This window comes from Trachymyrmex cornetzi, unplaced genomic scaffold, assembly GCF_001594075.2.
Source record: "Trachymyrmex cornetzi isolate Tcor2-1 unplaced genomic scaffold, Tcor1.1 scaffold61, whole genome shotgun sequence".
NCBI classification, from domain to species: Eukaryota; Metazoa; Arthropoda; class Insecta; order Hymenoptera; family Formicidae; genus Trachymyrmex; species Trachymyrmex cornetzi.
This window is the reverse complement of record NW_017299926.1, coordinates 1,816,431-1,844,142: the sequence shown is the minus strand read 5'-3', so window position 1 is coordinate 1,844,142 and position 27,712 is coordinate 1,816,431. Positions and strand designations below refer to the sequence as shown.

Below are 27,712 nucleotides of genomic sequence, written 5' to 3'. Positions count from 1 at the left end.
TTCCTAATATGAAATAACCCATGCTCCTATGTCATAGTGAAAATCGTTGTTAAAGTATAAATGGGATTGTACAATAATAAAAAAGGCAACCGGAATGAACCTCGAGTGCCTATATCTGCGATGCTTGATTCCAACTATCTGAAAACGAGTTCTGAGTATAATCTATCGCATGCTCATTTTTCGCGCACGCTGGTTGTGTTTGTTTGTATTTTAGAAACATTAAATAAAGACCGTTAATAAATCAAACTAATCAAGACTCCTTACAAATCAAAGAATTGGAAAGAGTAAAAACACTAGGAGTCAGGCGCAGAAGACGTCACGCAAATAATACACTTATAAAGGGTGAAACTTCTTTATTCACTAAACGCGCTTACATGTTTCGGCTCACTTTTTGAGCCTTCCTTAGAGCAAACACAAACTAACATATATAAACTAAATATATAAACACAAATAAACATACATAAACATGGCAGCGCCTGTTTCTTCGGTTCCATTCTTGATGTCTTTAATTCTCAGCATCCTAGGCTTCAGTTTATTATGGAGATGGGGAGGTGATAGATTGAATTTTTTGGATGTACAGTGATTAGGGATAATAAGTTGATAAAGTTTGATTGATACTACAAGCCAACCTTTTCGGGTAGATATTTGAACTTTTGGTCACAGCACGCGGTTTCTCAGAAAATAGGTACAATCGCGGGATTAGTTGATAGGATGATTTTGCTTTCGAATCCTAAATTCTATTTTGATAATTTGTGTTTTGTAATTAAAGTATTGTTAGAGAATGATTATCCTTTGAGTTTTATATTTGAGAATATTAACAACCGTTTGAAGAATATTATTATGGCTAGTGATAGAAGGAGGGTTGTTAGTGATAGTAGCATTGATGTAGTACAGCCTTCGTGGTTCACTGTCCCTTTCTTCGTGGTATTACTGAGAAGTTTAATAGATTGAATAGCGAGCATATGAAGGTGTCATTTTATAGTGTTAATAAATTGCGAGAATTTATTAGGGTGCATAAGGACCCCTTACCGCGTGATAAGAAGTCGAAGGTCTTTTATAAGATTTCGTGCAAGAGCTGTGACGCGAATTATGTGGGACAGACGTGTGGACAACTGAAGTCAAGAATCACGGAACATAAGAACCACATCCGATGGAACACGTCTGCTCGCAATGTTATAACGGAACATCGGTTGCAAGAGGGACATGATTTCGACTGGGAGCGTTGCAATATTGGACGAGGAACCTCACTACAGGAAGAGACTGATTTCGGAGATGATATTCATCAGAAGACAAACGCATGGACTCAACCTGCAGACGGATATGGAGGGGCTTCCGAAGACCTACCTCCCGATTATAGATAAATTATAAAAGCTCGAGTTGTTGTCACGTCTTGTCAGTCAGTGTCGTTTATACACAGTAACGAGTTCTTCTGATCACTTTACAACTTTCATTTCTTTTTTTTTTTTTGGAATTGACTGACGTTTTAATGTTGTTTCATTTGTTATCTCGAAAAAATACTAGCTAATAACTAAAAAAAAAGTGACTCACTGTGTCTGATACCGATTGACCAACATATCAGGAACCGGTTCTTGAATTATTCATGGTAATGTTTGCGATATGGTGCTTTGTAATCGTGGTGAGCGTCCTTATTTGCGGAATAATATTAATTATATTCTTAAAGTTTTTTAATAAATTAGTTTCCATATTTTCTAATTCGACATTTTCAATATTTCCCCTTTTTCATTTTTCCTTTCTTTTTTTTTTTTGGTTAATCCCAGCATTTAAATTCTCGATGTAGGGGAGCTGAATCACCATGACAGGATAACTTTTAGTTTATATATGTTAGTTTGTATTTGCTCTGAGGAAGACTCAAAAAGCGAGCCGAAACATGTAAGCGCATTTAGTGAATAAAGAAGTTTCACTCTTTATAAGTGTATTATTTGCGCGACGTCTTTTGCGCCTGACTCCTAGTGCCCTTACTCTTTCCAATTCTTTGATTAAATAAAGGTTTTTAATTGCAATACTGATATACTTTGCGTTTTACTATCGATTTCTCGGGGCATACCATATTACCAGCACAATTTTTTGACTTTGCGATTTGCTCACTTTTTACATTTCTTTAATTTTCCAAAAAAATGGAATTTGAATTAAATTTTATGTGTAACGTTATCTTAAAGCTTATTAAATCCCCTTCAAAATGACTTATTATTTTTTAAAATTCTGCCTATAGATTTCTAGCATTTACCCAAAATGAACTCGGTATCTCATAATAGGGGCCTTTCCTCTAATAATAATAAATAAAGATAAATAACAAAGATAATTAACAAAGATAAATAACAAAGATAAAATGATTTTATGAACATCGCAAGTATCAAATGGAACCTTTGATCGACATGTGAGTGGTAGCGCGGCGACTTCGTGTAAACTAGCGCGCTATAGGTATGCATCTCGATGCTGCATCGTTACGAAAACAAACGCCCAACCGAACTTGTTTACCTAAGTCGCCAGTTCACAATTCGCGTACCAACAATGAAGCAAGCGGATAAATCATTCCGCTTGTCGCGTTTCATCTCAAGATGTATAACGATCGCTCTCCCTATCTCATTTAGCGATTATCTCGCGCGATTGATTAATTTTCTCGTGATTAACGAATTATATCCAGTAAGCGCGATGAATGACACAGATATTCCGCGCGATTTAGTCGCTTAAAATACGATTGAATTAAAACGATAGGAAATTAGCGTTATAAATCATTGTGTGTGTGATTTTATTATGAATACCTTTCATCGTAATGAGAGATTTCTTTTGTACTGCTTGAATTCCAATATACATATATATTTAGTCTCGCACCGTATACAATATATTCCGAATATATCCTGTTCCTTACATTTCAAATTACGTTGATAAACGGACTGTTATCACGAACTGTATTAAAATCTAGCATCTATTTTATGAATAAAATTTAGTTTGTATTGATTAATATTGCATTTATGTAAATTAATCTATTATCTTTGGCCTTTTACCAAACTTTACATGACGAAAAAAATGAAATTATGCGACTTTAATAAATTAAAATTTTTTTTATATAGTATTTTTTAGTAAGTCACAGATATTAAATTAAATGTGATAAAAGATATGACGATTTAGTTTCATTATTTATTACAATCACGCAATTTTATCTATCTTGGAATAAATAAATTTTAAAGAAAAATACATAAAATGAAGATAAATTTCAATCCTCATTTAAAGATTTAATATTATGAAAATAAAATATTAAATAAATACAAGTAATTATAATTAATACGCTGTAATATTATTTATTATAAACATTTATAACGCTTATAATATTACAATTATTACGCAGATATATGATTATGCTAGAATTACGTATCACGTAAAAAAAGCAAGACGGATTTAATAATTTGATGCGAAACATTAATATTTATGAGCAAAAAATTGATTTTGTTGTATATAAGCGTACATATACATACGTAAATATGCGCATATAATGCGTATAGATACGTGACGTGATTTAAACCATAAATCTCGTCCTTCGTATCTGGTTATCCATACAATATTTTCTCAATTTCCAATTATTAAGATAATATCGATTATTTCAATTAATATCTTAATTGAGGACAAATTACAATAGATTAATTAAGTACATGTAAAAAAAGAAATTCCGTTTTAAAATACGCAAGAGAAATTATTCAAGAATGCAATCATATATTGTTACAGCTGACAATTCTAGACGTCAAATTTGCGTGGCCATAGCATTAATCACACAATCGTCGCATTTGGGAGCAAAATTCAATGATGGATGTGCCCACATTAAATTAATATTTCGCGAGCATACATAGGCGACACGTATACAGTTAACACGCAGCCACATTTTGATGGTACAGGGAAATAGTATTTCGATCTATTACCTCTCGTAAGGCCGCAATAGCTGGCGACACGATCAAAAGAAAAGGCCACCCTGTTACCCAACCGATCAGAATTTCATTACTGCCTATCATATACGTCGCTCCGTACGTGTCAAGTTGTATGCACTTGATAGAATTTACACCACAATATTCTGCTTTCCGAGCGAGAGACGAGAGAAAAACGAGGCATTACGTTCATACCAATAATTAGATTCCTTGCGAAATACGCGGACTACATAACGATCGATCTTGCGTGGTCCACATTATCGGCATGCCGGAGACTAAGAGATTAGATGGAAGTTACTTGAGTGCCGGACGTGTGGCTTCGTGGAAGCTAAAGAGCCAAAAACGGTTCCACGATATTTTTGTGCATTAAAGTAATCGTAAATTAGTTTGAAAATACATTCGCACGCGAGCAATAAAATGCAGCATTCATTGTTAATAAATTTAAATAAAGGTAACAAAGAAAATAAAACCTCGATATGCGATATCTATAAAACATTTAATTACAGAAAGTATTTATTCGCAAAATATTTACTTATTTGAACGATGAAATTTATATACTTTTTTTAAATAACGAGAAATGTATCAAGGATTTTTTCCACGGAAAACACGATTTTTTAATCACTTTGTTCACATTCATGCTATTCACGATGTTTTGCAAAAGGTGACAAAATACATAACATGCAAAATCCATGAAACCTAATAACCGTAAATGTGTATGAAAAATAAAGATAGTTACTCTGGAAAACTTCAAAAGATCTTTTAGCCTGATAAATATTTAAGAACTTTGAAAAACCCATATAGCCTATCCCTAAACTTTCCTCCTCTATCCCCTCGAGATATCGCACTTACTTTTCCATGATTTCTTCCTTTGCTCTAAATTATGGAATATATTCTTCATATATAACGTATATACATAAATCCTTCACATATAATGTAAAATTCTTGCGTATTTTAAAAATTAACCATATTTCTCGCTTATCACGTTATTTCTTACTACTTTTTATTTATATATTATTTTAAAGGCCAGAAAATCCTGCTGTGAAATTCATTAAGTAAATGTGACAGAGACAAAGCTGTTTACAAATAAAGATTTCCCAACATAAATAATTTCAAATACTCTTACATAATACAAAATATTATCTCACAATGTTATGCAGATAATAAATAAATGTTTAGTAATAAAGATTCGAATGTCCTTCATTTTATATCACTTTTAATTACAGATCTAATATATTACTAAAGATATAACATTTATATATAGATATCAAATTCAATTCTCACTCGGGAGTTGAAACAAGGATTATTAGAGCACACAACAGCGTCTTATAATAATAAAGTAAGAATCGCGCTTTGAATATGTAATATGTACGTAGGAATTTGAAACCACCCTCTAGCTAGGTATTTAACTGCTAATTTATTGAACTCGTGGAACAATGATCTGTATGTTGATCGGAGAATAATACATACTAGATATCGATATTCAGCTCAAATGCATACCTTTTGTTATATTTGCTAAAAGATATTTGTATTGCTTTACGTACAAGAAAAGATTAAAAACGTTAATGGCAATGAAGAAATGGTCCAATGTGATTTTAACAATTGAGCAATTGGATCCAATTATCCAATTGCTAAAATTATTTTATAGTAATAGAGTTAAATCACTTGCGGTGCATGGAAAACATGGAACTTTTATTGTTGTAAAATTTATTATCACGTGAAACCTTAGGGAATAGTTAAAAATACGGGAAAAGAGGGAAACCATATTCGTACGTAACTACGTTTTTCCATATGACACGACCAATCGATAATACCATTCGCGATGGGATTGGAAATCAACGATCTCTGCGACATACGAATCGCATACGAAAAATGTGCACAGAGAGGACCGGTGCACATTTTCTAGGAGGAACGGATCGATACGAGAACATATATATACATACATACATATATATGATTTCGTAGCACGAAGAGAACATTTTTCAACGAGCGGTCGAAAGCCAAAAGCACGGAACAAATAGAGATTTTTATTACGAATATCCATTTGTTTGACAAAGTAACAGAGTTTTTCCACCTCACCATCGAATTTCACCACGGAATTTCAATTGCGTAATTCATTTCGTAATCAATGAAGTGAAACAATCTCAATGATGTAAATTTGACTAAATCTCACCATTTGTCAATCAGAAGCGACGTTCTATTATTATGTGTCTATCAAAAGACAAATATTTCTACAGACAGTATAGGAATATCGTAACTAACATTTTCATATTAAAATATCGATTAATGTCTAATGTCTGAAGTTTAATTTTGGTAAATATTATTTAAGAATAGTATAAAACCAAGGTTAATAAGAGTCAAATTTAGTTTATAAAGAATCCAGATACTCTAATATTTCAAAAAACTCAAAATATATATAAGCATTCCTTAAAAATTATTATTTAAAAATTATATATAATCATAATTATATTTATTTAGTGATTATTATTATATATAATTTTTAAATAATAATTTTTAAGGAATGCTTATATATATTTTGAGTTTTTTGAAATATTAGAGTATCTGGATTCTTTAAACTAAATTTGACTCTTATTAGCCTTGGTTTTATACTATTCTTTGATTTTGTAAGAGTTCTTTGTAACTAATTTTTTAAATATTATTTAAAATATAAAGACTAAAATGTAAGGGGAAGTAGGAGTCCGCGCTGTAATTGTTGCGCAAGTATAATAATAGAAATGTTTATGTCCATTTTTAATGTAAAGTATAAAAATATAAAAAGTTGGTATAAAATCCGTTTTTTTTCATATTTCAAAATTATGTTATTTAAAATATTTCAATATTAAAATATTTCAATATTATATTATTTAAAATATTTCAAAATTTGATTTTGTGACGAAAACTTTTACTACAAAAAAACGCTGTTTTCGAACATGAGGCAGAAACAATTTAACTTTTGCAGTAATTCATAATATCTTTAAGATTTAATACAGCAAGCTCTATTATTTAAATCATGATTTCTTTATACAATCTAGTAAAAAAATCTTTTTTTTAGGTGTTTCATTTAAGTCTATATTTTTCTATTAAGGTGCATTTCCTTCCTGCTCTTCTATTCATTCTTTGCTACGCCCATCTTTCTTCTAAAAGACCTCAAAGCACTACGTGCGCTACTCGATGAAGGCCACGAATGAGCCCGCATTAGATACGATGCATTGTTGGAAATGTCTTCGAGAAAATGCATCCCTTTCTATCTCTCTGTGTTGCAGGCTTTCGAGGAACTCGAGGAACTACTAGGGAAATATAACATATGTATTGCCGTCAAAGAAAAGTTGGTGAAGGACTCCGGAGTCGCCGAGGAGGTTGCTTACGACGAAATAGTTTCAAAGTTGCTGACAAAACCACGAGCGAGAGGTAAAATAAAGATTTAATAAACCGAACAAATTTTACTTATAAAGCAAAGTGTAAAATGCAAAAATCGTTTCTTTTTTACTAATTTTTCCTATTATTAATAAAACAATGTACAATTATTATTTATTATATTAGAAGAAAGTCGTTGATACTGACATAGGTCTTTTAAAGCGACATCCCCTTATTTCTCATAAACTAACTATTACACTTTATTAATACTAATAAAATCATGATCTGTTTAGCTAATTAAAGAAGTACAAACTCATAATTCGTATATTTATTTGTTTCTACTAAATCAGCTAAAAACGAATTCTACCAATGCGAAAATAAAATTCTTACTTTTTCTTTTGCAAATTGCGTAGTTTAAATAATAGTGACTATATTATTGATAATATTACATTGTTTTAAATGCTTGTAGTTTCCTAAAGCAGTTTTATTTATATATTTTTTTTTCATAGATTTTTCATAATACGATTTTAAATTAAAAATTGGGATGCAACGTAAATCGCCACACCTATCTGTAAAACAGATCATGAGTTAATTTAATCTTTATAATGTTGCTTTATAGTGTCAAATAGGTTTATTGGAGCTGAAGGCAATTGTGCATATATGGAAAAACTCTCGAAAAAATATCGCATTACATATTTGCATCTTGCAGAACAGCATAAAGTAAATATGCATAAAATTCAATAAAAATATTTTATAACGAAGTAAAAAGATTCTAGAAAATCTTATATACATTCAACTTGTAGGTACTTTATACAGATAATTCCTGTAAAAGAAAAAAAAATAGGAATACGTAACATTACTGCCTATTGTGTCAGTTTTGGAGCCCATTTTATCAGACGCTCATTTTTGCTCATCTTACGAAAAAATTAATTATTGCAAAACTGCAAACAGTATTATAAAAACTCTTATGCTATTTGATAGAAGATACTTTCTAATCTGTACTTATATTTTTTAAGTTTTATTTTTACCTTTTGTTTAAGAAATATTATCTAAAAACAAAGTGGTATGTCGGTATCGGTGACTTTCCTCTATAATTATCAGATGTAATTTACATCACAATTTTTTACGTTCTTAGAAGAGTTAATATATATATTCAACATACACGATAAATTTCCTCTCATCCTCTCTCATTTTTTTCTCTCTTAAATTATAAATCTGATATATACCAACTTTGTGAATAAGCCGTGAAATCTTAGCCGACGTTTCTTCGATAATCCGCTCTTGGATGGAATAAATGTCATTAAAAAGGATTTATATTTAAATTATTGTCGCATTCTCATTTCAATAGTCTGTCCATTCACACAATACACCACTCTTCTAGTGGAAGTAAATTATCTTAAAACGCAAACGAATTTTCGAACGCGGGAAAGATACAATTACGAAACAGTATCGTATCGATGGTGACTGCAACAAAGACTTCGATTTTATTCGATCCGCTTCAGATTGACGAAATGGACTCATTATCGAAATGGAAACGCGACTCATTCCAGACAGTACTGTGTCAGATGCAATTCGAAACTTGTTGAAAATCTCCAGAACTCGCCTACCTCCTCCACTTCTACTTCGAATCTTCCAAGTGAGACGGGCGAGAACATTAAATTCTCGGTTTTCTTCGCAAATTAAATAAACACGGATACATTACAGTTTTAATTGAATATTTGTACACACGCGTGTCTTCGATCGATCTATTCACGAAAGGACAAACTATTTGCACGTGGAATGCACGTGGGAAAAATTAAATCATCTCTTTTAGTATAATATATATTTTATGTTAAATAATGTTGTCTTCAAAGCCAGAAAAGGTGACATTAATATTTGTATTTCATTTCAACCGACTGAACGTGCTACCTCAATTACGATATCAGTATAGATTTCCGATATAAAGTAAAATAACACATGAAGAGAAAATTGTGATCAGATTATGATCAAATTACGATCAAATTACGATATCAGTTTTGTAATGAGCTTATTTAAATATTATCTTGTGTTACACGAGAGAAGTAAGATAAATAAAATCGAATCACGTATTTATACATGTCGATAATGAAATATCAGAATCTTCCGATATATACATATAACTGTACACTTTTGAAGAAAAATTAAACGTGAGATGACAGAGAAATGAGCGGATAATCATCCCGCTAAAGCAAAATAAGAAATGGAAGAAAGTGAAAATGACTGTAAGACGTATAAAAATTATACCGTTGTCACATAATTCTTTTCACATATCCGTATATAAGGACGTAAAAAAGAAGTACAATTAATAACGTTCTCTATTCAAGTTAGAACGGTAATCTTGTTTCAAGGATATAAGAATTTAGCGACTTTGTCTGATGAGTAATGCGTGCTTTCTTTGCAGTCTTAAATATTTCATCTATGTAATCTATTCAACATAGTTCTGAACGTTGAGATCCTTCCAGAGGCGATGACTTTTAGAATATTTTATACTTGGACAAACTTTCAGCCAACATTTTTTGTAAATAATTCGCTTTTGAAGAGAGGAAATATTTTTTAAAGAGCTAAAATATTGAGAGAGAGAGAGAGAGAGAGAGAGAGAGAGAGAGAGAGAGAGAGAGAGAGAGATAGAGAGAGAGAGAGAGAGAGAGATTAAACGGTTCGTTAATATACTTGTCCAAGAATACTTCTTTCTCTGTACAAAATATTAGGTCAAGAAAGATATATATATATATTGAGAGAGAGAGAGAGAGAGAGAAAGAGAGAAAGAGAGAGAGAGAAAGATGTATAGTAACCGGAAAATTCCATAAGCAGCAAACTGGGTATACAATGTTTATTACGGTAACGGAAGTAATTACACTTTTTAACAGAATAATATGCAAAATTTTTCACGCTCAATTATTTTCTCATTATGACTAATAAATAAAATTAATTTGCTAAGTAAGTATTTTTTAAATACATTCTTCTCAACAATCCTGTTAGTTATTAAAACGTACGATTGTGTAGAGAGAAGATAAATATCTATAAAATTTTTCTCATAAGAATATTTTCATCTCTTTGATTCACAGCAATTCAAATTTAAAGTACCCAATTTTATCTAAGAAAGGCATATACGACGTCGGCAAAGAATATATTTTATTGTTTGAGATCTGTTATACTTCGTATCTCCTATACTCCGAAGGAAAAAGTATCTTGCGATAAACATCTATTTTATGTAGAATTTCCTCGCAGACCCTTTTATATAACCAAACCATTCTCGACTTTGTAAGGTCGACCTTATGCTCCCTTTTACGTACCTTCATCGATTTCTGCCTGTATAATCTCGATTCCCACTGGAATCACCGATCGTGATATAAAGTAAAACGTTTCATCGGCACTTTTTCAATGAAAGCTGGAACTCTTCTCATTTGGCGAAAACGAATTTTTGCAATGCTGGTAGGTGATAAAATAAAATCGAATGGTTAAGATTCTTTTATCGCGATATATAAGCGTGAAAAAGCGCTGTGCCATGCGCAACTTTACAGACGCTTCTCAACTTGTACTGCCGTAGGTTGCATTATCTTCGGTTCCGATCAAGAAGTCGCCGGGGTCATGAGGGCGGTCAGGCGTCGTAAAGCGACCGGGGTTTTTTCTTGGATTGGAAGCGACGGCTGGAGTGCAAGAGGATTAGTGAGTAACGGTAACGAGCCGGAAGTCGAGGGTACTCTATCGGTCCAACCTCAGGCGAATCCCGTTAAGGGTTTCGAAGAGTATTTCCTTAACTTGACCGTTGAGAACAATCGCAGAAATCCGTGGTTTGTCGGTAAGAGAGTGCTAAAGGATGCTGGATCTACGATAAGAGCAAAACTTAGCAAATTCTAGTTTGCACAGCAATCGTAGTTTGCACATGCACGTGGATATGCATTCGCATATACACTTGTGGTTGTTAGTAAGAAGTCACTTTATTGTCAATATATTCTGATGAACTTTTGGCACGCAAACATAATTTTGCTAAGGGTAAAAGCACACGATAGACAAAGTGTCGACTATTGTGTCGCTTATGCCGAAGAAAGTTCTTGGCAGTTATACAATTCGTCTAAAAATGTCTAATTTTTTTAAAGAAAAGAAACTACTAAATTCTGAATAAATTATTTAATTTTAACAAAATCTCTAAAGGCTCAACGAATTAATATTAATTTCAAATAGAATATCTGTACAAGCCTAGCATGTTGTCGATGTAAAACGGATTATATTGTTCAAACTTTATATTACATGCAAATTTCCAAACGTTTTGGTTCCCACAGAATCGTCTTCAGTGATTAAATGACTTACAAATTCGTATATAACGGTCTTGTCTTCATTCGTCAGTTAAGCGTAGTTAGATTAGAATAAACTAGGGTATTATGGCCATACGAAAAAAATGGCCATAGGCCATAATTTTTCCAATAATTGATAAATAATGCATTTTTATAGTCATTCTTAAAGATAATCAATATTTACAATAGTTCATATGAGTACACTGTTCACAATAACAATATTATAAATATTATCTAATATTTTTTCTTTCGAACTATCTGCAAAGTTTTGCACGTGTCTGCTAAAAACTGTTATAATGTCTAATAAATTACAGTTAAGCTGCCATAATCAACACTACATACGCAATAAAAGTACGTAAATTGCAAAGTGGCCTATAATTAATACTTTAATTTTCACTATTTATTTATAAATACTATGGCTATATCTTTCTTAATATCATGGCCATCTTTTCTCTAAAAATCAGATAAGATGGCCAATGCATACTTTGTAATATTTTGATAAAATTAAAGTTCTGTTAAGTATTTTCTCTTTAATTTCGATAGTATTTGTTAATTTAAGCTTCAATGAAAGTAATATCCCAAATATTGTTAAAAAGTAACAAGAATAAATGTATGTTTTTTGCATTTTTAAAAACTATGGCTATCATACCCGAGTTTACCCTACAATAAAATTGTCGTGATTCTTCGTAAGAGTATCGAATTCTGAATGGTGATCCGTAACAAGTAGAATAAAATTCTTTTACTTTTATGGTGATATGGACTGTAAGTTAAGGTAAGCGATAGATTAATGAATGGAAAAATACTGAAACCCATTATTCTTACCTTAGAAATGTGAAAAATTGTTAGACCGACAGGAAGAACAATTAGATATTGACAGATTATTGGACACAGTCGGAATAAAACATAAAGGAATAGCACAAGACAAAATAAAATAAAATCGAAGAAGGGGTGATTCAATTATGAAAGAGGAAAATACTGTCTGATTCAATTACTGGAATAATACGTCTATAATAGAAATAGACTTCTGAAAGAAATTCGATGTCATTTTGCTTATTTAATCCGTTTTTTTTTTTTGTTAGATTGCATGGATCGTCTCAGAAGTTAGTCTTTTTATTGTAATGTTTCTCGTTATTCAGAATCTGAACTTTTTTCTAGTCAAAATAATGATTATTATGCTCTTCAACTTGCGTTTTTAGCTGTCGTTTAGTTTGGCCAACATACGTGGCGTCACAATCTTGACAAGAAAATATACAACATAGCTATGAGACATAAGTATCCATTGAGTTTTTTCCAGTTTTAAAGAAACTTTTTATTAGGAACTGAAAAACCAGTCTTAATATTACATTTCCTTGTAATAGATGAAAATTTTTCTGAGATATTCTTGTTGAAAGGAAATGTAAACCGTTTTTCTTTAACAATATGTTGCTTGTTTAACTTGTTGTTTAAACGCTTTCTTAAAAAAAAAACAGTTATTTAGACCTATACTTAATTGACGAGAATATGAAGGTTAAAGGATAACAATTATCAATGAGAAGATTAATGGCTTCTATGAAATTTTTTCTGTGGAAGGACGGATCAAATAAGAGAATTATTTTGCCAATCATGCCATAAACCTCTCCCTTTTTATGTGATAAAGAGTGGTGAGAATAAAAATTCAAATATCTAAACGTCAAGAAAATTTAAACTATTATTCTCACCAACCTTCATTATGAACTGCAACCGCTCGTGTAACGAATTGAAAATTCTTAGTATATCGTTAAGAGAGTAAAGCGGCGCAGACAAAAAAATGTCATCAACGTATTGTAGATAGAAGTACCGGTATTAGATCCAATGCTCTCAATTCCAAATCTTCTAAAACCAGATTCGCCACAATGGGAAATAGCCCATAGGCGTACCAAAAATCTGTTTATAAAAGGTACTGTTAAATTTAAAATAAATCGAATTTAATACTAGACATATCGCAAAAAATTCATCTTGTGGGATGGAACTGTTATTGGAAATCATATCATTTTTTTCGATATGCAGTCAACAGCTAAGTCAGTGGGCACGTTCATAAAATTCGAATTATTTAATTTTATTCAAAATACATTCTTTTAGAGGTAACATAGTCAAGCCAGAAATGATTGGTTGGTCGACATCAATCGACGGTGAATCAGCACTGATTCGTCGTTGATCGGTTAATCTTTTCTAGCTGAGAGCGATTTGAACTCTCAATCAAATCGTAGAATGACTTTTAAAAATTATTTTTGTGATGTTGTTGAAAATGCTCGTCACGATTGTTTGAATACTGGAAATGTTATTATGGCGACATCCTTTCATCGGTTTTGAGTTTTGAAAATAGTCATATCGGAAAATCAAAGCTATGTCGGGTGAGTATAGTGAATGATTTAACATAACAACATGGTTTTTTGCTAAAAATGAACTAACTGAAGCAACACGATGATGAGATGATGCATTGTCATGCAAAAGAAACCAACTATCTTTATAGAGATGTCTAATTCCTGTTCCAATAATCTCATAGAAAATTTTGATTAGTTTATGATGGCTAGCTTCACTTTTTCAATATTTTCTGCGGAAATCGCTGATCTCGTAAGACCTGGCTGATTGTCATCATTTCAATGTCAATATCTTTCTGACTACCCTCAAAATGTTCAACTCGTAAACTTGTGTACGGAATAAACAATCATCCCCAATTTTTATCGAGACATTTCCATAAAAGTTTTACCAAGTTTGAAACAATGTTTGCTCTTTGTTCGTAACTCATTTTTCGAAAACTAATAAAACTGTTGCTTAAATCGTCATAACTCGGTATCTATTCATCTGAATGTTATAAAATTTTCACAGCATGTAAATTATATAAACGTATTTTTCCAATGCAAAATATGTACACATCAGAAAGTGCTACGGTTCTTTTTGTTTTAAAAAGCTCAGTTATTTTTTAAACGGACTTTATATGTATAACTGCGCATATGGGTGTGACACAATTTTAATTGTTTTCCATAAACAATAAAAATAAACGACACAACAATCGGCTGACACTTTGTTTATCGTGTGCTTTAAATAAATCGATATTTAACCTATATATTGTGGATAATGTATTCATTATTATTAGCTGCTAAACGAAATGATCGAAGCATTCTGCTTATGATATATCCTTACGTATTTTTACATATTGCAATTCTCTTCTCCTTAAAATAAGAGAGTTTTATGCGCGCGCATATAATATTTACTTAAAATCACATTCTCGTTTTGTACACTGTACATTGATTCCTTAAGGCCCGGTTCCACCTCTCAAAGTAAGATTATTTTTAACTTTTTTTTTCTAATTCTTAAAAAAAAAGATAATTCTTTATACTTTTCAAATTCTTAGAAAAAGGATAATTCTTATAAAAAGATAAAGAATAAATTGAACCGGAAACTTCAATCTAAAGTTAATCTTAGATTGATGAAACTTTAAGTCGTTCCGAATCGACAGATATCGAATTATCACATGCTGGAATAAAAAAAAACCAAGTTCTTATGTTGATTTTAGAATTTTGGGAAGACCATTTTAAATGTCAATATCCAAACGCGCCCCGGACGCCATATAACGTAAATTACACGAGAAATTGCACGACGAAGGAACGTCTTACCAAACAGAATACGGCTTTCGAAGACCAACTACAATTTGTTTCCGATGCAGTAATGGCATTCGCTTACGCTTTTCGGTAATTGGAATCTTTTCTGACAGATTAAACCAGTTTAAAAAAATTGCATGTACTCGAAAATTGTAAGAAAAAGGTACTATTCTTTTTCTTCTCAGAGATATGCACACCGATCTTTGCCACGGAAAAGCGGGATTGTGCGATGAAATGAAACCGATTAACGGAACCCTGCTTTTACAGTACCTGCGCCATGTGGATTTCGAGGGTAAGCTGACAAAGCGTTTTCTTGGAGAAGGTTTTGAAGGGCGAATACATCTGGTGTGAATAATTGGAATTTATATCACAAATCGATACATGTTTATCTTTTTGATGCTTTCGCACAGAATAATATTAATGAAAAAGCTAATAGGATGTTCCCACTATTATCGTGATTAGTTACTTATATGTCTCGATCAAGTTTTCATGATACTCATAGGCGATCGAACGACTACGTTTAAGGTCTAAGCGGAGACAAATTCAAATTCGACAAGGATGGAGATGGACCAGCACGGTACAACATCATACATTTCAAGCAAACCGAACCGGGCAAGTACAAGTGGATTCGCGTTGGCAAATACTTGGAAGGCGAACTGCGACTGAACATGTCCGGTAAACTCGTACATTTTCATGTTATGAGACACGTCTCTATCACGCTTGAACGTGTCCTTTCTATTCTACAACATCCTATTAAATACAGTACGTTCTATAGTTTCTACATTGTTGTCGTATATGTATTTGTTTTAGAAATCCAATTTAAGCTTGGACATCCTCAGCCACCCGAAAGCGTATGTTCCTTGCCTTGCGAAGTCGGTCAGGCAAAGAAATACGTCGAGGGTGAAAGATGCTGCTGGCATTGCTTTAATTGTACTCAATATCAGGTACCGTGTATAATTAAGATAATTAAGCGCCTGATCTGATTTAATATTTGATTTCTTCATTTTTAAAGAATACAAGTACAATATCCCGAATAGTTAATAATTCACGAGATAACAGATTTGAAAAGTATCATATACTGACTTGATCCGCTAAAATTGTCGTTACACGTTAAATATGTGTCAAACGAAGATAAAAAATATTTATACGACTTCTTTTTAGAGTGTGTCGAATGATTTTATTTTAATATTTTATACTTCTATCTTTTTTTAATATTTTTCATAGTACTCATGCGGCACTTATATCGTTTTACAACGTAATATAGGAAAAAATAATAAGGTTCTTTAACGAAGAATAACGAATAATACTTGAACTCGATAAAATAATCGTGTTTCTCGGAAAAAGAAGAAAGATTGGAACGCAAACGATATTGCGAAAAATTGATGAAAAAGAATGTTAACTGAATTATACAATATAAATGATGTGAATTTGCGAATCGAATTATATTACGTAGGAATATCGAATTCATCCGTTTTATATTTTACTCTTCAGAAAAAAAAGAATTTTACTCTGTTACATAGATACGGCATCCTGAAGATGAGACGCAGTGTATGCAGTGTGAACGAGGTACGCTGCCGGATGAAACACATTCGATGTGCCGGGAAGTTCCAGAGGAATTCCTACGTCCAGAAAGTGGTTGGGCAATAGGTGCAATGTCTTTTTCTGCCACAGGGATGTTGGTAGGTATCTCTCGTATCTTTCGCAAAATTAATCTCCTAAAATTGAGAGATTTAAAATCCTATATATATCTCAATTTTGTATCTCAAATTGCAAGAATCGTATTATATATTTTATGCCATAGCCGTTTACATGATTTGTGTGTATACGTTTTGTGCGAAAAAAAACAGGTGACATTATTTGTCTGCGGAGTTTTCCTCAAACACAATGATACGCCTGTTGTACGTGCATCTGGACGAGAACTATCTTATGTTCTTCTCTCGGGAATTCTGCTCTGTTACCTCGTCACATTCACTCTGATATTCAAGCCCACGCACATTGTCTGCGGTATTCAAAGGTAAAAAAAAAACCTATAAATCTTTTCGGGTGTATTCCACAAGTTCCGACACGACAGCATTAATCTCTTTGTTCCTACCAGACTGTTACAGTTACTCCGTAAATTACATTTCTCGTGTACGATCAATGCTGCCCAAGTAAGAGTGGCAGTTTTACTAGTTGTTACATGGTTCACGAATCTAATAACTCTCCAACTTATTTTTCTACTTTCTTCTTAATGCAATTTATCATGGTAGTGAGAGTGTAAAAAATTTCCCTCAAAACAATATCGTGGCGAAAATGGAGGTAAAAGTTTGGAGAAAAATAATGTGATAAAAAAATTAAAATAATCGTATCTCTTTGTATATCAAACCAAAATCAATACCAAAAGTACGAATTGTATACAGAAAGCAACTTTTCTTAATTGAATACTTTTTGTTAAGAAAAACGGAGATATAATTTCGTCTCTGCTGGTAGATTCGCCGCAGGCTTTTGCTTCACGGTAGTATACGCGGCTTTGTTAACGAAGACCAATCGAATCTCAAGAATCTTCAACGCCGGGAGTGCAAAGAGGCCGTCCTTCATATCACCACGGTCACAACTTATTATCTGTTCCGGTTTGATCTCCGTGCAAATCTTAATTAACATAGTTTGGATGATTATCGATCCTGCCAGAGCGATGCATCACTATCCTACGATGGAAGACAATCTGCTCGTATGCAACAACTACATAGATACTAGCTATATGATCGCATTTACATATCCCATAATATTGATAATTGTGTGTACTATCTACGCCATCCTCACGAGAAAAATTCCAGAAGCTTTCAACGAGAGTAAACACATCGGTAAGTTTACTTTTTCATCATGATATCCGCTTCTTACTATATTACACACAAGTCACCACTTACACCGTTTATTGTTTACTGCGTTATATTACTTATTAATTCATACCATGTTACGTGCTATTATTTTATAACTGGAAAAAGCCGATAGAATCAATAATATAACAACAACACTATTCTTTAAATTTTATATGCGACATATAAATATAATAATAATAATAATAATGCATCATAAGAATGTTAAACATTTGTTATAATAAATATAGCTTACAATAAAGAAATAATAAACGCAATATTAAAAATACAATCTTACAATTACAATGCAATTCTATGTAAAAGATGTAAAAGATGTTTAACATAAAAGATATTATATCTTTCAATTGTATGCGGATAAGTCAATAATAAATCTTTAGATAATTAATAATTAAATTATTATTAAAAATTTTTAACACTTTGATTGTTGAAAACTAAAATTACTTACTATATAATAATGTTTAACGAAACATAAAAGAACAGCATTGTTAAGAAATAACATTTCTATCTAATTCAGGTTTAACGATGTACACAACATGCGTCATATGGCTTGCTTTCGTACCTTTGTACTACGGTACCGGAAGCAACGTCGCATTGAGAATTACCTCGATGTCTGTAACAATCAGTCTTTCTGCATCCGTGACGGTGGTTTGCCTCTTCAGTCCAAAGGTGAAGCTTGACACTTTGAATGTCTATAGAAACGCTCACCTTTAAAACGAACGTGATCAAGTATTCAATTATTGCAACTCCTTGTTGAAATCTCGGATATGTTTAGTAGTTATAAATGATGACAAATCAAGTTAAATTTAGATTAATACAATTGTGATCTATTTAGAAATTTTTTAATGCTAAAAATTTACATTTGCCTTAATATTTCTCAAAATATATGTTATAAATACAAACTTTTAAAAAATGAATTTTAACTTACAATTCTTTTAATGTAAAAAATTGAAGCTAAATTAATTCTTTAATGTACTACAATATCGAATTTTGTCAAATCTCACTAGACTAATTTTTTAATTTTAATTTAATTTATTCTAAAGCAATTCATTTATATGTGCAGCTGTATATTATTTTAATCCGGCCTGAAAGAAACGTACGTCCAACCGTAAGGGCAGGAAGGCCCAACCCGACGAAAAGTTCGGCGATAACTGCCACAAATGCCTCGAGTATGATAGGACCGGTGACAGCAACGACAGTTTTGACAGCTGCAACTTGCGATCAAAATAAAGCCATCAAAAAACATATCGCGTCCACGATGGACTGCTCCACTCAGAGCGAATGTAAGTACAGTCCCCAAGCTCTCTATCCAATAATTCCACATAACTTGAATATAATTTTTACGTATCTCTTTTTATTTCTCCATTTACACATTATATGTCCCACAAATCATACGCAGCACCTTCGCATTTTTGTTCGCAGGCTACGAAATGGAAACGAAGGAACGAAAAAACGGGGATTCGCTGACCACATGCATTTCGCGATCAACGCAGACGACTGTCAATGAGAAAGAATTTGTGGCCGTCGTGACGAGTAATAAAAAATCGCCGGATGTGATCGTGTCCGCGAATAACATGGAATCAATAAATAATACGACAACAACGAAACGAATTAACAGCAATGCGAGGATAGGTAATGGACCGCTTTCTCAAAGCGACGTTTCCTTATAGCGGAAGATAGAGCTGTCAACAGAATCACCGGTATTAACTGTTAGTTTAAAACCGATCTCGAAGAATCCCGTTATCGTCTGATTTATTCAACTGTATATATACGATAGATCTACGCCAACGTATTTTTCAACATAACGAGGTAGGCAAGATATTAGTTTTGAAGATTATTTGAAAAAGCAATTAAACATCAGATACCTCTTATCAAGATTCGACCGCAAAATAATAACAGCCAGACGCCAAATAAATTGTCGAGTAACACGTACTTAAAATTATTCGTACGATTGGATTAGAGTTGAGTAAATCTGAAGTAGAAGAAATTTATTATACGTATTGTGTGAACGTGCCGAACATATGTAATCCTTAAGTTACGTGTAAAATGACAAATAAACATAAACGAAGCATAATGAAAGAGTATTAGAGTTAAAGATCGTTTTATTACTTATTTGTGTAATATAATGTGCGCAACGAAGAAATGTATAATTTATAAGATTATTATAATGAGTCTCTCATCATTTCGTCGTACTTACTGTTATTTATAACAAATACAAAACGTAATTAAATATCAATTTTTCTGGAAAAAAATCTTTAAAATTATTATTTTAATAAGAACAAAACTCATTATATAATTTTACTTGCACCTAACGAATAAAATAAGTAAATGTTTAACGTTTATGCATTTTATTTTGTATCCTTTTATAGAAAAACATTAATATTAATAAACAAATTCAAGTAAAGAAAAATATAAAATTTAGACTCCTTAAATTAATACAATGAAAAAATAACGGCAAAATACAAATGGGCGTTAGGAGTCAGCGCTGGATATTATATTGCGCAATGCTAACTAATACCTATTATGTGTCACAAATTCAATTTTTTACATTTCGGCTCATTATTTGAGCCATCCTCAGCAATAGAAACCGCTTATCGCACTATAAAATCTGTCGAACTGCGTCTCGCACAATCGTAGTTCCGACCTGCCGACTTCCAATAATGCGGTTGCAGTGGAAATGTAGTGAGAGATCCATTTTCAACATAGTCTGTCGTGCCAATCAGGTATTAGTTAGCAATTTAATGCGCAATATAATTAGTGCACAATATAATATCCAGCGCTGACTCCTAACGCCCATTTGTATTTTGCTGTTATTTTTTGATTGTATTGATATTAATATTTATATTAACAATTCGACAGACACCAAATATTTTATAACATTTCGGAATGCAATATAAAAAACATACGTTTTATAATCCATATAATATTCTGTTAAAAATCGAATTCGTTTTCCTTTATTTCAAATTATGACTTAATTTATATTTTCATTAAATTATATTATAAACTATTAATCATCTTAAAGATAAGTATCTAAAAAAACCTCTTGAGATCACTTAAAACTTTCAGTATTTTGCTTTATGTTGTTATAACATAATATATTAACAATTGTGAAAAAATTCTGTATTATCTCTTTAGATCCACAAAATCTCGATGTTTGCATTATTTTAACATTTCTTGTCATGTATAATATGCTATCATAAAAATTCTAATGTTTAAATATGATTCAATAAATAAAAAAAATTATCTTATTTAAAAGAATATCTTCTAATATATTTAGACAAATGTGTAATTTAAGAATACTTTCATTTTTTTATTAGATAATAAATTAATAAATTTTTTAAGAAAAATTAGCATTAAGCATAGTGTTCATATTGCTACATAAGTTACACCTAATCATTGTAAATATATATTTGTAAATATGTAAACTTAGAGATGAATCTAATGCGCACTTCATGCATCGTTTGATATTAAATGAAATGTGAGTGCATTTTAGACGTATATTAGGCTAATACTGTAATGTTAAATTTATTGTTTAGAAAAATTTTCTGCAAACTATAGGAATTGCTCTTCGTAGAAAGGACATGCGCAAATTGCACAGTATCATAATAGTAGCGTATATTTGATTTTGTCAAATGTGATTTTTGTCATTATCAGAATTCAATTAAATGTATTATAAAACAGATTCTTATTGATGTGGGAAAGACTGTGTTAATTTTAATATAGGATTAGATGTATTCCATTCGCGTTAAACATATCATCTTTATACACTGTATTAAAAAATCTATTTTATATTTTGCTGTGAAAAACTTTTAACACTGCATTTGATCATTTACAATGGCTATCAATTTATCTGTGATTTATTTGTATATATGTCAAATGTAATATCTCAAATCCTCTGCACATATACGAACATTAATATGAGAGTACAGCTGTGTAAACTGTGCTGCTTCAAAATATACTAAGGGTGAGTTCAGAAAGCTTACTACCGCACTACCAGCGCTAACACTACCATCTCTGGAGCCAAGAAAGCGCTAGCGAATACAAGCTCTGTGAACAATAATAGTGTAGTGTTTGCCCTAACCATATCACATACGGCAAAATGGAGCAAGAGCAAGATTCTTTAGATTCTGCTACATTCTTTCGTTTTATTCAAAAACGCGTTGAACTAGTCTAATTTTATTAATTTTTTAGCTAAACTGTATAATTACAAAATATTGGACAACTATAATCTTATAATTTTTTGCTTGACATCCGTTGGACTCAATTTTAACATATAACTTTCCTATAACTCTTCATCACGCAATTCCATTTCCACGTAATTCATTTTCAAAGCTAAGTGTAATGAATACTATTGCGATCATTAATTTCGAAGTATCAGCCAACAATGTTCACTTCAGTATTCACTACACTATCGCTATTCATGGAGCACACGAACGCTACGCAACGCTACGTTATCAACACACTACCTCTTTGGCGATAGCATTTGTAGCGCGAGTCATGACGTCAAACGCTACCAACAATAACATCACGATAGTGCTATCAGTTAGCTCCTTGAACAGTGGTAGCGCACTGGTAGTGAGCTCCCTGAACGCACCCTAAATATGTTAAACGTTTTTCTTTTTTTATCAGGCTTCAAATATACATAAATAAGTCTGACAATCACAATTTAATACATATTCACATTTGTGTCGCGCGCGCACATTCGCTGATAATTTTTAATTTTAATAAGAAAGATAAAATTCCAATTTTAATAAAATAACATTAAACTAGAAAATTATTGAAAACGAAAGAATAAAATTTAGCACTCGCGTATTATCGTGTCGAAAGAATTTTCCAATGTGTACATTTGTTATACACTGTACACTTTACTTAAATAATATTTAACATATTCACTGCCTTCGTGTCCGAAAACCGACTCTCAATGTAATTCCGCTGCTATAATCACTACGTAAAAATAAATGTTCACATATTTTAATTTTTTTAATTGGTCTTTTGGTGTTATGTACATAACGGTTTAGAAACTGATCAGAGGCATCTGATACGCGGGCAATGGATATGTTAAAATTTATAAAAATTAAAATTATATATAAAAGCCAATATGAAGGAAAACATCGATGTTCCTCGACAGGTATTTACAGTCATATGTACGCATGTATGTACATATATAAATACACTATAGATAATTGTACATACGCATGTAATATCGTACATAAATAAGAATGTGTTGTGTAGCGTTCGCGTATGGAACCAATTTAATTATAATATCCTTTTGAACTATGACAAAACCGCGTGAGTGATTATGCGACGTATAAATTCCGAATACAATGCACAAGAACGCAATGTCAAAAATAATATATATTATAAATATATACAATATATATATATACGTTTTACGCGACTTGGAGATATTTTAAATACGTTATAAATTCAAATAGAAAGGAGATAGTAATAGCGTAATGTACTCATCAAAATGAAAGTTAAAAATAAAATCGACGATGTAATTGTTGTGTACTATTTCTCTTTTCTAAGACGAATTTTTATGGAAGAAAGAAAAACACTTTAGTTAGCACAATTTTATTTTTCTTGCGATTTACAATAAATATAAGACAGCTCAAAGAGATATGGTATTTATTTTTAAAAACTATAAAGGTTACAGGAGAAACATTTGTTTTCACATTTCAAAACATCAAATTCACAGAAAGTAAGAAAGAAAAAAAGAGGGGGAAAAAGAGAGTGATAGAATATCCGAACGACTTGGTACGCCACAAGGTTTCACCTAATTCATTCTCGGCTATTCCCAACTTGTTCCATCGACCATTAGTGGATCAGTAGCAGATCCTGAAAATCCCGATTAAATGTATAATTGATAACTTATATTTCAAACCATAAAAATATGTGTACATGTGTGTGTATACATATATGTTACGCACATATATACATGTATATATATATATATATATATACATATGTACATGTATAAATGAAAGGTTAAAATGAAATATTAAATGATATATTTTTAGTTAGTAAGAACACAATGTAAATCGGAAGCCATCCTAAGCCGAAAGGCAAGGATTAAAATAAAATAAATAAATAAATATACATATGTACATACGTATATACATATACATATAAATTACACATTGAAAAGGAAACAAAACACCGAGATTATATGATTAAACTTCTAAAATTTCATTTGAGTAACTGACATCACTTACATAATTTACTTTCACAATTCGTAATTACATTTAAAACAAAAAAAAATACAGAAAATGCATTTATGACACGAATCGGGAAAAATTGAAAACATAGATGTAAATACAGAAATTTTTTTCGTTAAATGTATAAAAACACAGATATCTTCTGCCCTTATTAAAACAGCAATATAGTTTTATGTCGTCCTACAATATTGCACACCTACCATTTGTAGTAATTTTTAAAGCCTAACATGTTTTTTTAGCAACTTACAATATAAACGTGAAGGAAAGAGAGAGGCATCAAGGGTAATAAAAAAATAGAAAAAGCCTCGCTAAAATATATTATCTTTTTATTCGAATAGCAATTACAACGCTTTAACGGACGACTGACATTTTTTTTGCTAAGCTACATCAGTGGCATACCTTTACAATTTTTTGAATATACAATGTTCTTCGAAAACGACCTCTCGGACTAGTTACGCATTGTTCCGTCAGTAAATCGTTTAGCGATTACAAATCCTTACAAAACGAGAATCTGTAAAGTCTGAACGCAAACAGTACGAACGGTACTATTGTTGGAAGTACACGTAAGCCAACTCGTCACAATGGGCATACCGTTTTATGTGATAACTGGCAATGGGTAGGCACGTATGCATTGATAAATATGCAATACACGTTGCATTATTTATCAAATTCATCTAGAGAATCGTCAAATCCTAATTAAATTCTTCACGCCCTACAAACACAAAACATGATGTCTTTGGTCTAAAAAAATAAACAGGGATATATTACAAGAATATTCAAGCTTACCTACAAAATTATCTTTGTCACAAAGAAAAGATTCATTGTATTTTTTTTTCAAATGCTCGATGTAAAGACAATCATCACACGTTACGTATACCTCATACATATTATTACTTTGTGTTTAATGTAAATAAATAAACAATCGATTCCGTAAATAAATGCTAAATTTTATGCTAACAGTACTGAAATCCTTTATACAGTAAATACTATCATGATATTTAAAATGATCACAGTAAAAATATGAAATCTATTGCTCTTTCTACATTTTCCGCTAAACATTTGCAGTTATTAAAGTGGAAATTTTTATTCAAATGTTATATTCGGTTTTTCTAAAAGATTTCTTATACTGATGTGTGTCAATAAATCAATTTTACAAATGTATTCTGATAAGAAAAGTACTCTTAATTTTATTTATTATTATAACATTGAGTCCATAAATGTGTCACTAAATCGAGATCTCATACATGTTTGACATATACACAATTCGATGCTATATATTTAGAACACGTTGTATAAAATATTATTTCCCTACTTTGCTTTAAAAGTGTCTACGAACTCAATATTCAGATACATAAAGGATTCTCGATTCGGCATTTGGGTTATACTTTATATATAATTAATAAATTCGTTTCAATGTTACCCTTCTCATTCATAATCTTTTCATTCATCATTCATTTCACAATCTAAAAAAAAAATTGACACAAGAGTGTTCAATACTTTTTCCATACATACGTTCCAATTCAATTTTAATAGCCGCAGTTTAGTCACGATTTGTAACAAATTCGAAGTGTAATATCCGACTCAACGAACGGATGAACAATGAGAAAAATATGCATTGCGCAAGAAAAGACTAAGTTTATGTCTTCCAAAACTTACCACTGACTTTGATACATTTGACTTTCTGTAACTTCTTCTTTTCTGAGAGTACCGGCATGGCTTCTCTACCCGCTTCGCTTCCTCCTGCACCAGAACTACCACCAGCTATATCAGCTTCTTGAATGCCTCCACCTCCTGCTTGAGCGGCGAGGGATTTCTTTATATTAGTAATCTAGCAACAAGATAAAAAAACATTCATTATGCATGAAATTAATTTTCCAACAACGTAAAACTATTTAAAAAAAAAAAACAAAATAGAGAAATATAACTCACATCTCTCTGTATTCTTTCTTTATGATAAGTAGCCTTTTGTTTCTCGACATTAGCTCTAGATATTTGCTGTTCGATACAAGACAGAACTGTATCGCACGCTTCACCCCAGGCAGCTAATGTCTCAGCTACTACACCGGTATCACCCGGCCGAACGTCTCGTCCTAAACCGGCATAATCTACTTCTAACTGTGAATTTTTCTGATCTAACTTTCCATGAATTATGTCGGCGTATATCGCTTCGATAATCAAGTCCTCCAGATCTCTGACATTCTTTATGTCTAACTCTTCCAGTAATACCGAGTAGGGTATACATTTGTTTTTCGTGGCCAAAGTGACAATTGTAAGATGCTGAAGCTTCTTTTTTTGCGTAGGAGTTAACTCTAATACTTTCTCTTTATTCTCCAGATAATCTTTATAGGTGCCATACGCAAATAGATTCAAAGTATTCCAATATTGGACATAAGGACCGTTCTCTAATTCTTTGATATTTGGCATGTCCAATAACTCGCCAAAGACATGAACGCCAGGCGTTTCGACGGCTTGCCTTATAAGTTCTATGGCGGCGGCGCCTTTCGCAGTTTTTGCAAGCAGCACGAACTGCTCCAAAGGATTATTAGCTGATTTTTCAGCGGTATTTCCACCTGTCATGGTGACTCCTAATAAATAATATTTATAAATAAAAGAGATCTCATGCGCGAATAACGATATGCCACAAAATATGTATATGTACTGTTAATGACGATAGATAAAATCGCCAATAGACTACTCTGGAAAAAAAAAAGTCCTTTCTTCTTAGTAATAAAGCTTTAGTAAACAGAATGCTCGTACGATCGTCTGGCCGATAGAGAGGTTAGGAAACAGACGCGTTCGTTCCGCACATCAACGACGATCGAAAGTGCACGCGTCGTGGGGACACAGTCAAACGCCTGAGAATAACTTGAGAAACTCACTTCTTCGTTATCGTATTGCTACGAATACCGAAGCTAATCGAAACCTCTTTCTGGCACTGTTTCAAACTTTCGGGGGCTTTAAATCGCGGCGTAAGAAACAATCGGATTTGTCAGCCATGGCCTGGAGCAATTGCGAGCAATTGTGAGGTAGTCGGAGTTGGGGCCGTTGCCGTTGGGGGAGTGAGTATTTTTACGCATGCGTGAACGCCGCGACTGCTGTTTGCGCCGGAAATGCCGGAGGCCGGAGTGTAAACTATGGAGGTTAATGGAGGTGAGAGACGAAACAAGACACGAGGTAGACGAGAGAGATGAGAGATCTCCGTGGTCTTTTTGGTCGATCCTCGCAAACCGACTCGAAGATTTGCTGTCCGAGTGATGCCGCAAACAGTTAACAGCCGCGAGTGACACGCCGATGAGAGCTGATGCGGTCTGCTCCACGTAGTGGGAAGCGGTTTGAGGTTAGGTTCCGTTCGAACCGCGACACATGAATTATCGATTGGACGTCTTTCGTATTTAGCGTGGCCAAAACAATACC

At 32.3% G+C, this 27,712-nt stretch overlaps 2 protein-coding genes across 7 annotated transcripts in view; one reads left to right on the top strand and one right to left on the bottom strand.

The window, feature by feature from the left end:
• Glurb (metabotropic glutamate receptor B) overlaps positions 1-20,208 on the top strand; it is a 148,965-nt gene extending 128,757 nt beyond the window's left edge. The window contains exons 5-16 of the mRNA XM_018516234.1: positions 7,193-7,337; positions 10,849-11,100; positions 15,126-15,300; positions 15,396-15,502; positions 15,736-15,885; positions 16,021-16,154; positions 16,731-16,889; positions 17,058-17,224; positions 17,680-18,050; positions 18,598-18,749; positions 19,144-19,363; positions 19,503-20,208. Of these exons, the coding sequence (XP_018371736.1) occupies positions 7,193-7,337; positions 10,849-11,100; positions 15,126-15,300; positions 15,396-15,502; positions 15,736-15,885; positions 16,021-16,154; positions 16,731-16,889; positions 17,058-17,224; positions 17,680-18,050; positions 18,598-18,749; positions 19,144-19,363; positions 19,503-19,750 (2,280 nt within the window). The 3' untranslated portion in view covers positions 19,751-20,208. The remainder of the gene's footprint in view (positions 1-7,192; positions 7,338-10,848; positions 11,101-15,125; positions 15,301-15,395; positions 15,503-15,735; positions 15,886-16,020; positions 16,155-16,730; positions 16,890-17,057; positions 17,225-17,679; positions 18,051-18,597; positions 18,750-19,143; positions 19,364-19,502) is intronic.
• Positions 20,209-23,679: 3,471 nt separating this feature from the next.
• CSN7 (COP9 signalosome subunit 7) lies at positions 23,680-27,320 on the bottom strand. 6 transcript variants are annotated; one of them, XR_001940386.1, is made up of 5 exons: positions 26,958-27,320; positions 26,228-26,883; positions 25,955-26,126; positions 24,698-25,010; positions 23,852-23,918 (listed from the first exon to the last, which is right to left on the bottom strand). XR_001940386.1 is itself a non-coding variant. In XM_018516155.1 (4 exons), exons 2-4 carry the CDS (start codon positions 26,873-26,875, stop codon positions 23,872-23,874), a joined length of 867 nt encoding a protein of 288 aa, XP_018371657.1. In that variant the 5' UTR covers positions 26,876-26,883; positions 26,958-27,320; the 3' UTR covers positions 23,680-23,871. The 6 variants fall into 6 exon arrangements, 5 of the variants coding, with proteins under 5 accessions (XP_018371657.1, XP_018371658.1, XP_018371659.1 ...); XM_018516155.1 differs by lacking the exon at positions 24,698-25,010 and having other exon boundaries at positions 23,680-23,918; XM_018516156.1 differs by lacking the exon at positions 24,698-25,010 and having other exon boundaries at positions 23,680-23,918; positions 27,056-27,320.
• Positions 27,321-27,712: the final 392 nt, after the last annotated feature.

What these genes read in the sequence shown, in the direction of transcription:
- CSN7 (XM_018516155.1), bottom strand. Translation starts at nt 26,875, where the DNA reads ATGACAGGTGGAAATACCGCTGAAAAATCAGCTAATAATCCTTTGGAG. An exon ending in AAGAAAGAATACAGAGAGAT is followed by an intron (nt 26,127 to 26,227) that starts GTGAGTTATATT and finishes TCTTGTTGCTAG; the next exon opens with ATTACTAATATAAAGAAATC. An exon ending in CAAATGTATCAAAGTCAGTG is followed by an intron (nt 23,919 to 25,954) that starts GTAAGTTTTGGA and finishes CGGGATTTTCAG; the next exon opens with GATCTGCTACTGATCCACTA.